This window comes from Osmia lignaria, chromosome 10 (genome assembly GCF_051020975.1).
Source record: "Osmia lignaria lignaria isolate PbOS001 chromosome 10, iyOsmLign1, whole genome shotgun sequence".
Taxonomy (NCBI): Eukaryota; Metazoa; Arthropoda; class Insecta; order Hymenoptera; family Megachilidae; genus Osmia; species Osmia lignaria.
In genome coordinates this window covers 5559189-5571475 of record NC_135041.1, presented here as the reverse complement: position 1 = coordinate 5571475, position 12287 = coordinate 5559189, and the positions used below count along the sequence as shown (strand labels likewise).

Sequence of the window (12287 nt, the reverse complement as noted above, 5' to 3'; positions counted from 1 at the left end):
TTTGGGATCGCATTACAGATTAGATTAGAAACGTGCAATTTCTCGTCATTTCTTCGCAAAATTATTTTTGGAAAAAATATGTTAAATAGAATCAGAGTGGATTGGATAGAGTATATGTGGCTTGATGTCGAATGCGGTTTGAAGTGAAAAAGAAATTCATACATCGCTTTCTCTAGTGACTTATTCACGCTTTATGCATTACTTTCGCGCGAATCGTATTTTCTTACGTCGATGCATGCATCGAGTGCATCGTGCTCTTCCAGAGTGCATTGGAAATGGTGCATAGCTGAGCATAGCACTTGCAATTTGGGTTTCCTTCAGTTAACAGGATAGGAAGTTTTAGGTTCTGCTCTCCTTAGGATCTCCCTAGCTTCTCCTAAAATTGAGTAGAATTGAAATAGAAATAGAAATATTAACCCTCGAATGGCGGTGGCTGGGTCAGACATGACCCAGATCTATAAAATGATAGATAAATGATCTATAAATGATGCAACGATGCATCGACTGAAATTAGACACTCATATTTCCAAACTGAAAATCTGCATCCATTAGAAAACCAATATTTAAAGAAATAGTACAAAATTTAGAAAATGAGAATGAAAATGAATTGAAAATTATATTTATTTTAACTTCAAATGATAAATTGACTCGGTAAAGATTCTTCTACATTACCTAAGGGTTAATTGAATAACAGCTTGTAATAATTTATAATAATACATTACTTCTGAAATTCCTAAAAAGACGAGAGACACTTTCTAATTAAAAGTTGACTGATCCTTGACAATATATATAGAATCAATTTGAAAAATGTTGGTATCTGTGTTCGTTACGCTTTGAATGTTCTGCAAGTATGCACACATGTTCCAGCGTAAATTTCTAATCATCGTGAAATCTGTCCGTTTGAAGGAACGTGAAAGTTTGCCAAGTGGCCATTCGAAGATGATATACGATGTAATTTTCTGATTCTTAATTTTCCACATCAACCAGAAGCATGTGATTAACGACTAAATGATGCGGCGATGAAAAAAAGTATCTCATTTTCCTCGTATACGTCGCACTTTCGACCACAGTTTCCAAAGTAATCCGCGCTCGTACAGGGAGAAAGTAATTGTTATTTAACATAATATTTTTACAATTTCTCTTTCACGGGATTATACAATTTTTATGCTGATCGTTCTGTTTCGTATCTGAGTTTTCAAGCGACGTAAATCATCATTAAAACGTTTATGAATCCCATATGAACCTTCTAATCTTCAAAGGAGAATACCTAGCATAATCTGGTTCGTAATTAAGCGAACCAAGGGAATTATTGCACGGATTAATAATATTCAGCATTCAATGGACTTACTGAATTATTAATCTAAATCATAGACAGCTTTTCTGGTGCCAAGACCTTAGAGAGATCCTAGGAAGTGGGTGAGGGGAACCTATGTTAATGGTGCAGCCATAATTGTCCGACAGAGGCACAAACACGTATTTGCTAAACCTTATTAGTATTATCGTGACAAAATTAAGTCTAGTTTTCTTTACTTTTATTTACCCCCCTCCCCCAGACAATGTTTTTTGAAATTTTCAAAAATATTAGAAAAATGGGTTTTGAATTTTTTAATAGGGGGTCAGCTGACCCCTTTGATCTCCTCAAATCAGGATCCTCCCGGGAAAATGGTGTTTTCGTCCAAAGTAATTTCCGTCCAAGAAGATAAAAAGTCAAGAGTAAAACGGTAGGCATGAAATTACGTTCTGACTATACAGATAAGAGCGTGAATTTTCTGACTCATAGAAAAATACAATTCCACGAGGGATACCTGGTGAGATGCTTGGCATACTTTATGCTTCCGCGAATTCGCGTAAAATGGTAATGACTGAAATTTCGTCATTATTGTTCGTGCAATGCTCGCGTGGATATTCTGTCGCCTACGATGTAACAGGGAAACATAATTCGAAACCTGTTCTGGGCATTCGACGATTTTAAATTTGCATTTCATTATGACGCTAATAACAGGATTATTTTATTTCTACTATTCTCATGGATGAGTATAAATTCTCATGGAATTATGAAAATTTATTACTTTAATAAAGTTATGTTACGTAAAATGGACTATAAAAAATAGTATATATTATTATGAAAGCTATAAATTTTCACACGAAATATCTTATGATTTTTAAACTTACAGTTATCATAATTATTGGTGCATACTCTGATACTCTGATGAAAATTTTTTCAGAATTCTAAAATTCTAAAATGCCATATACATCACAAGATAAACGAAACAAGCAGATTCAAATATTTAACCGCGTACGTTCTCATCGGATCACCGCCTCAACGCAACGAACGCAATTTAGAAACAGAAACGACGTCCGATCCACGTAAGAAATTGTTTGAGGTAGAAAAACGCAATGGTATAAAGGAACAGAAACGAGCCGTGCAAATGAAAGGGCCTAGAGCACTAAGCGAAATGGAGCAAAGCAATAGAACTCATCGGCTACGTTTCCGTGGAACTGACTGGCTAACAATGAGAGAAAGGAACACGCTATTTTCTTTCGTTTAATGGTAACTCGGTTGTACTTGGACGGAAAACCATTCAAGTGCAATTTCGTTGCGTACCAAGTTATTTCTTTGTTCTGGCTAGGTAACATTAAATGATTAATGTATTATAAATTTAAATTGACTAATTAGTAAATTGTTATTTCTCCAAATGATAAAAAACCATAATAAATTATCCAAGCATATTGCTGGTAATGTCTTTAGATAATGTTTCTATTTAAAGAAAATAATGTTCTATCAGGATTACCTTGCATTTTATGAGGGCGTTGAAATAATAATCAAAATAGAATATTGCAAATTCTATAACAAAGCTATGTCAATGTCTGTTGTCCCAGTTTCCACAAAACACTCGATAATGCTCGGAATTATAATAGATTCTTCGAGGCGAGCCGTATTTCATAAGTACACTGTGAAAGTGCACAAGAAGACAGGATATTGCAAAGAATCGGCTCCCACAGTTGCGTGCGCGCGTGATATCACAGAGATAATTGTCCTTTTTTGTACTCCGGGCAAGATTCCTTGGAAACTTGCTGCAGAAGGACGCAGGAACACAAATGACCATCACTGACTTCAATACACCCGATGCTACCTTTCGTATTTTCCAAGTTTCAGAGACCTTTTTTGAAACACAGTTTCGTGTCAATACAAACTTTTCAAAAGACAACATCGTTCCAGTTTGTAATTACTATGGTGAGAGATAAGAATTGGTCGTTCGTGTGTACGACAGATAAGAACTAAACCAAAACGAAGGAAACGTAGTTTTGGAGATTACCAAGGAACTCGCGATTAGGCTCGCAATTTGTGCATTAGCTGGCTAGTTCGAGTTGCACCGGAAATGAGTCACTTTTAATGCGGCTCACCCATTAAGACTAGAGCTTCGACCAAGAGGAACAATGGTTGCGCATTTTTCGAGTGAAATCTGTGGATAACTATTGAACCGAATATGAATCTGATCTTTGGGGTAAAAACATTGGATTTTTATTTACGAAAGTATAATGAAATAATAATGCATTAATAGAAATATGTAGACTTCAAGAACTAAGGGATCCCATGAAATATTTACTACCTACTGTAGCTGCAGCTGACATTCTTATCACAGATATTCTACGGAGCAGCATGAATCATTTTTACAATAAACTTATCTTTGTAAGAGGATTACCTGCCTTGGGTCGCCTTTTAGAAGAAGGTTAAAACTGCCTTCAGAATTTCATGACCAATGTCACGTTTTCCTTCGAGAAGTTAAAACACTCATTTTAAACAATTTTTCTCGTAAACATAAACGTGCTTCGCTTTAACCCTGTTGTCTTCTTTTGGAAAATTATATTTCAATATGTACTATATTTTTAAGGATTTCTTTTTAATTTTTAACATTTTATATTCCTTAGGAATGAATTATTTTAATATTAGAAAAAATATAGTCTGCAATCGTGACATGTTTCAAACGTTATATAATGAAAGCGTGAGCGAGAACAACATGATTAACCTTTTCCTGCGTTCAATTATTACCCACGAACGCGTTTTCTTTACTCCCACAGCGTTCAATCAATCTCTAGCCTCGAACCAATTCCCCCGAAATGTACTCTCGAGAGTAAACTCGAGAAAAACGAGATAGGAAAAAGAGAGTGTTTTGTGACGTTAACGAAGCTGTTGGAGGATGGAGTACATATGCACGTGAAAGAATGATTCAAGGATCGAGCTCGGTATTTCGTCTTCCTTTCGCTTATCAAGCGAACAAACTGACGATAGCAACTTTTATTTACATCGCAAGGCTCTTGAGGCTTTACGTAAGAAGGTGTGTTATGATTTCTGCGAGAAACCTATTCGAGATGAGCCACGTCTGCAATGAGTCACGACTATCGAGAAAATCTCGCGACGCGCGTAATACGCGGACTGGCATGAATGAAAATAACCGTTGTCATGACGACCAGGTGAGAGGAGCAGGAAGTTACGATTTTATGAATGAAGCAGACTCGTAAATACATGCACGACTAGTCAGCGTGCAACGTTGGCACGTGTTATGAGTCGTTCACTGCGCGATCACGAATTACGATGGATTAGTAATTAGATTTTTAATAGATAAGGAACTTTTTAGAAATATATATATATGTGATGTCTTGCAACAGGATGATAGCAAAGCTATAGATGAAATATTTCAAATATCAGATTCTAAAAAGTTCAAATAAAATAAAATTTTTAATAGTAAACGAAATTTTCGAAAATTTTGAGAAATTATTAAAATAACATTTTTTCAATTACTGAAATTTCAGTTCCTGTTTAATATTACAAATACTTTTTAATAATAAAAGTAAACTGAAGATCGAAGTGATATTGCAATTCAAGAAACCTCATAAAAAATCGAAATCTTACAAATTAATGGCGTTGCAAGAAGGAAGTTGTAATATTAAAAGAATCTTGAAGCTATTAAATAATGATATGAGAAAGAGCTGTTTGCACGAATCCATTTCAGCGTGGAAGCCTAGTTCCCAAGGACGACAAACCGATCTTCCTATTATTTTATTAAAATTTATCCTTCAAGAGATTTTTATTGTAACACCAAAATTAATTGTTTTATGTTCCGTACAGAGCTACTCAATTATTTATTAGTCAACATTTATAGCACTGCTTTTGAATCATGTATGAACAAGGTTGCAATGTGTCAATATGGTATTTGAATCAGCGATGATTCAAGCTATTTCATATTGGTTAGATCATTCTGAAGACGGTTCATTTCTTTAACGAATGTCTTTGAAATTCTCAGTACCGCAACTAGTGAGAAGGTCAATTGATCCTCCTATTTTCTTTAATAATTTCAAAATTTTCAAAGAACGTTGCGGGGAGTAAATACAAATTTTAAAAATTATACTTAACATTATCATGGTACTAATAAAGTATGAGAAAAATTATTTCACCTCACTATTGAACAATTATAGCTGCGCCACTGTTCCCCATCCCTTTCTTCATTATTCAATTACACTAAATTTGAGGTAGCAGTTAACGCCTTAAAAAATTACTGGAAATAATTAATTTACAGAAAGCTTCAATGCTTTTAACCTACTTTAGATGTAGATATCTTAATCTAATGCAATACAAAAGCTACCCTTAATATACAAAAGCGTTAATGATTAACTTAATGTAGAATTAACCTACATCCACTTTAATTCCATGAAAAGGAAGATCCTTTCACACCATCGTGATAACATTAAAAAGAATAACATTAGTCTTCGACTAATATTAGACGATCTAAGACCCACCACAAATTGCTTCAAGATTCTATCAGAGATCAGTGGAACATCCATTTAAATTACCCAACAATAGATAGGAATATCGTTCGAAATCATCTATGGGGAGATGTGCTAATAAAGAGGATTACACAGACGATTATTTAGCAGCCACGTTTGAACGCAACTGTATGCAAACGACTTGAAGATCCTGCGAGGTGAACGAAAGTCTGGTTATCCTATCTCTGAATAGAAGTAGTCACGAAGCCGCTTATGGACTTTGTATATTCGTGTGAATGCTCTTGCATCTCCGGTTGTTGCATCTTGTAGGTAAACATGTTTAACGCCCACTCGAGAATCCCTCAGTGATTCTCAAACGTGTTAATACAAGGTACAGTTTTATTATTTGAATTAGACCCGCGATAAGAACGGATGTCTTTATCTGACGTTGCAACATTGAAAAGATAGTGATTAGTTTATTTTGAGACAGAAGGACAGGAGCGCAAATTACTTCCTACTGCGATCAGGGAACGTTAATTAAACCTTCAGCTGCGATGACAGTTGAACAGAGATTGCTAAAAACAGATAAACAATTTATCTGTTACTCATTTTATTTCTAATTCTAATCAAGCGAGAAGCGAATCACTCTCGTTTAATACCGTTCGCTAGTTAACGTCTAATCCAACAAAATTCTCGTTTACGAGCGATTAATATTGCATCCACGCGCACAGCCCACGTCTATTAGATTTGCGAATCTTCTCCACCCACGCTTGGCATTGTATCGTAATACGACGATTCATAGACCTCGCCAGTTGCACGCGACTGATTCTCGTGATTCATCGATATATATCTAATTGTAAGCACCTTCCACTCGTTTCTTAACCCCTTCAATGGTACAGATCCGTTCAATTTTTCGGGCCGTTTCGTTTATTCGTTGAATTTTTATTTTTTAAAAAATTTAGTAATTAGAGGGATCGAATGTGACACTGAACAGAATCGTTTTTACCGAAATTGCCAAGTTTCAACTTGTAAATTCCATTAACATCAAGGTCCCGGAATGCCCGTCGGGACACGTGTCCAATCAACGCGAATTCGCAGCTAACTAGTGAATTTATATGAACGAGTAGCGACGCAATTTACTATTTAACGATCTGCCGTAATTGTGCAATTGCACACTGTCCATACAATCGTCAATAGAACAGAATATTCTGTGAAATAATTTTCAATTATATTTTTATCGTTCACCGATTACACAAAATAATTATTAAACAATTTTACCTTAACAATACCACTTTTGGCGTGACCAAATAAAATCTAAATCTTTTGAAACACCACTATACATTCCATTATCTAATCATCTATCAAATGTGAAGGTTTCCAACAAAGATGGAAATCGACCAATGGATATCCGTATAAAAATCTGGAAAATGGTTTCTCACATTTTAACTGATGATTGTGTCACATATTTCCGAGGACGATGTTATCACTAGCTCGCTCTCGAGTTCTGAAACTACGCTCCATACCGTTGTTAACATCGCGTTAGTAATTTCCAATCTAGGTCAGCAATCACGTCACCAAAGGTTATTGTAAAACGTCAAATTTTTATTATTCGCAAAACGATCTTAAAATGAAAATTCTATGAAACTCCTAACTGACACGTTGCTTTCTTCTATGATAATAATTAATTTAAAAAAATAATTACTGATTTATGGGTTAATTTTAGTGTATAAGTCGACAAGCTGCAGCGTACGTTCGCGGACAGCCCAGTTTCGAGAACCTTTCAAACAATCACGATCGCTTGGAGAAAGTTACGGGACAACCCTGTTCGTTAATTAATAGGTTCGACGACGAGTTGACGTTAGGAATAATTGACATGGAATCGAGAGTCGACACACCTCCTTTTCGCACGATCGATTGCCGTTTCATTAGAAGTGTAAGCTAGATAAGCGCGAGAAACTGGAAAGTTGGAAACAACCTGTGAATTAACCCTTTGCACTCGTGTGTCTGTTCTCCATTGCCAAACGATAAATAAACAATTTTATATTCTAACAAAAATAAGCCAAAAACTTTTATATACTTGAAAATAGGAAAAAATAGTTAAAAATTTGAAGAATGAAAATAAAAAATATCTTGTACAATTATTTTGAATGCATTCGTGTATTTGAAATACCTCATCGAGAACATGATCCATGATATTCTAGTATTGTTTCTGTTTTATTGATTGTTTAAATGAATCGTAAACCTTTACATACATCGTTGTTCGATAGTTGTGAGAATCGAGAAGAGAATGCACGAACGCGTTGCCTGAATGAGACACTTTCAACGAGCTGTTTTAATCAGACACGCTCATTATCTCACGGCGACGGTAAACTTTATACAAGGCTGATCAAATATCGTGCCAGTAAATCTGTACTTTACCTATTTACAAACGATATCGATCGTGAAAAAAGACCGTGTCTTCGATTCGCAACAGGTCGCCTTTTCTAGCATGTTATTTTGAAAGTTCTACTCAACAGACACACCTATGAATATATGATATGTTAAACGAACAATAGAATTTTCTATTTATTAACCCTTGAACAGCGGAATCTGGGTCGATCGTGACCCGAACTTGCAAAACATATAACAAGGATATGTATTAACCTAAAGTTAAGTGTGTAATTGTTAAATAAAAGGGTTTCATATATTGGAAGAATAATTTTAAAAGAACAGCGTAAAATTCAGAAAATATAAATTTAAATTTAAATTGTGGCTCTCTTCGTGGTCCGCCGTTCCAGGGTTAATCATAGAAGAGAAGATTTTTCATTTTCAGGGCAACGTAATAATTTTGATAAAAGATATTAAAAAATTTTGACGAAAGACTAGAATACAGAAGGGAAAAGACATCAAAACTTTCCATTTCTTTTAAATAATTCCGATGGAAAAAATAATTAAATTTCCCTTCAAAATGTTTGAAAAAAATTACTTTTTACGTTAGAGAAGAAAGTGCGATTTTATGTATTCAATTTCATAAAATTTTATAAAATCATACGTATGATTTATCAATAAACAGCGTCGACAAAGAGAAAAATTTGATAAAAATTCAAAAGTAAAAAATTGATCCAATATGTGTCGGTATATTGGCACAAATGAATACTTTTCTTGTGAATCGTGTAGCTTTGCAAATTGAGCAGCGGATCACCCAGGATCCTGTTACTGGTGCATCGTGATCATGGTCACCATACTCTATACCACAATCCCACGGGCGAAATTGACCGTGAACTTTTCTGACCTAGTTGCTTACATAATTGATTCGTCTTCGTTAGCGAGGCTCTCGTTGCACCGGACCGATGCAACGAAATTACGTGACCGCCATAAACGCACCAGCCACGATCTACGACAGATTACGCGCACAGATTTTAAAATTTCACGGCCCCTTCGGGTTCACCGTACGATCGCCCTTTCGTTTCTACTTCCTTGACTGTATAACACGAACGGGGTAATCGAGAAAACTTTTCACGTCCCGAGCAACATTTCCCAGAGGAGATTCTTTTTTTTCCAAGGTTTGTCCGTTTTTCTTCTTGGAAGGGGTAGATAATTCGTATTCAAAGTACATCTGTTTTTTTTCTTAAAGTTGGATCAAGTTGTTAGTTTAATTAGCTCGAAAAGTGAGATAGGGGAAGAGATTTGATTTTTATTTAAAGTTACTTTAAATGTGTGGAATTTTGTCGAATATTAAAATGATTAGAAAAACTAATCTGAGATGTATCGAAATTAAAATTAGTGATATGTATAGATAATCATTTGAATGATATTATATTAGAACATTTAATTAATTATTCCAAATACCACTGAAATAATACCAATCCCCTCTGAATAACACCTGTTCAATCAAAATGCATTGTCTGCATTTCAAACGTGTTGCATCAATCAATTTCCCATGAACGTGCTACCGAAGCATCTCTTTTGATATACATACATAAAAGTATTCCTCCAGGCAACGGAGCTCATCGCGAAAATAAAAAAGGAACGATCAATTAATCGAGTAGCGTGTTTCCATTTGTATTCAATTTCGTCCCATGAATACTACACGGTCGCGAGAACACGTCGCTGTCGTTCAATAATAAGCGTTTCGATGCATTCATGAACGGCTATGTGTCGATCGTACACCGAGGTATTATTAAAAGGTCCTTCCTGCTTGATGTAACATAACGTGCATGGTAATCGAATGGTCTTGTATCGATGTTTCACTGCGTAGGTAGAAACACATTGTACACGTATGGCCAGAGAAAGATAGAGGTTCTCAAATGTAAAAGATGCAGGTTTTTCAATAATATTAATACATATGCAATGGAAATATTCATGTATAGTCGGACACACTGTAACTTCAATTATTTAAAATACAATCCTTTCATTTTTCAATTTAACATTTTGATGACCACCTATTCGTGATTATAATTTTTTATTTTTCATGTCATTATTACTTTCTTTAGGTATTAATTAAAATTTAAAAATTGATAATTTTACGGTTGAATACCGCAGAGGGTGGGGGCACCGATGATCGACACCGCAAATTAGATATACTTGAATAATTAAAAGAAAAAATAGAAAAATTTTATTTTCAATAGCAATATTATTATACTAATAATTTAAGCTTGGAACTTGAAATTTTCAAATTAACTATGTTCTTATTTTTAATGATTACTGCAATAGTTAATATGCGGGTACCCGAAATTACAAGAACCCTTATTTAATAATCTTTTGCTAAATATAACGAAAACATGAAATATGCAACTCATCAAAGTGTTAACCTTTTCATCTGTTACTTTGTGTAATTAATGCTAATTACTCCAGCAGACTTAAATCATCAGTTTATTAGATACTGATTGATTGTATTTTAATGACTGATTTATTCGCTTCGTATTTAACGTTCGAAGACGATTGCTACCTACGATCTAATGTCACTAAAGTTTCAACTTTCAAGTTAACTCACCCTCCCGGTCTCTTGGTAGAGAGATGCACGCTCTTTGGATCGCCTACTCACCTGAAACAATCGACACGAAATCATTAGCTGAGATTGATCAACAGCTATTGCCAGTGCAATAATTACGTAACGGTATAAATAATCGTGTAAAAAGGTATACTCTGTTTCCGTCGTGTCACGAAACACAGGTATAATGAATCATAGATAAAACTGCAATACTCCTGTAATCAAGCGTTGTAAATAACTAATAAGAACAGTGAAAATGTTTATGCAAATATATACATTAGTAAAATATTTTTCCCTTTAGAGTGTTCAAAATTCATCATTTTTGAATATTTTGCATAAACATTAGCTGTTTAATGATAAATCATGCAAACCATGCGCTAATAAGATTAAAAAATGTTTTACGAATACCTTTTCATTCAAGTATTCAATCGCAACAAGTTAATTTAAAAATTATCCAAACGATTACATTAAAATACCTAGGAGACGAAAAAAAAATACAATTTTAGCGTTCGTTTTTCATGAAAAGGGAACAAAGAATTCCCTAGGCTTCCGTATCCCCCGTTTCGTTGCGCTGGAAAGGTAGGAAGCGTAACGAGAACATTTAATATTCGTTCCGGGAACAAAATTTTCCCTCCCGGCATATTTTGCTGGCCACGTTCCAGCCGGATAATTTTCATAGAGCAAATCACGGCGCAACGACTGACAAATTGCATCGACGTGTCACTGCACTCCACGGCACATGCTGATAAAGTTCATTGGGTCTTTGTCATTTCCCGTCGCTCTTTATGCCACCGCTACACAGAATAATAGCCGGCTCGATCAAACTTCTGCCGGCGAAACAAATTGACAGAGAATGCGCGAACGGAACGACAAACTCCAATAACGAGCAACAAACATTTAATAACATCTAATGACTGGCAAATGTGTTTTAATATTATAATCAGAAGATAACGTGAAAATGCAGGAAATTAACGCTTCGGGTGCTAAAAATATTATTTTAAAGCACAAGTACGTGTATTGCAAAAATATTTAATTAAATTGCGAATTAGGGGCGTACGAGTACCCGATAATTCGGGTCGGATCGGTCGGAACTCTAAAAATTTGACTGGTACGTTTTGTTCAAGTACCTGTAATTTCAAGATCCAAATACCAACTCGGGACTCTAAGTCAATTCTAAATTCAAAACTACCCAGATTAGGAGTACTTAAATAAATTTATGTACTGAATAAACTTTTGGGATTTTGTCGAAGTCGAAAGAAATTTCTGATCTGAGCCCAACCCGAATTTTTTGATACTCGCACATCCTTAGTTTAATAAAATTTGATGACATAAAACTACCGCAAAATAGCCTAAGTGCTACATCAATTTGAAGTTTAAAGTTTGACGAAAATGACTACATAAACGTTCCATCAATATTTTATACACAAATTAATTAATTTTTCATTGGAAGGTACACATTACTCTACTGAACTTATCTACTAATTAATCTGACCCTTTACCATAAAAAGACACCAATAATGAACAATGTCTATTCTATCCTCGTTCGAACAGCAAG

At 34.9% G+C, this 12287-nt stretch overlaps 1 protein-coding gene across 2 annotated transcripts in view; it reads right to left on the bottom strand.

Moving 5' to 3' along the window:
* The window catches only part of LOC117611661 (uncharacterized), a 171074-nt gene that overhangs the window by 54453 nt on the left and 104334 nt on the right, over positions 1 to 12287 (bottom strand). The window contains exon 3 of one of the 2 annotated variants that reach the window (XM_034339698.2): positions 10736 to 10786. The exons of the other annotated variant lie outside the window; for it this stretch is intronic. Within the exon in view, the coding sequence (XP_034195589.2) occupies positions 10736 to 10786 (51 nt within the window). The remainder of the gene's footprint in view (positions 1 to 10735; positions 10787 to 12287) is intronic. 2 annotated transcript variants of the gene reach the window in all.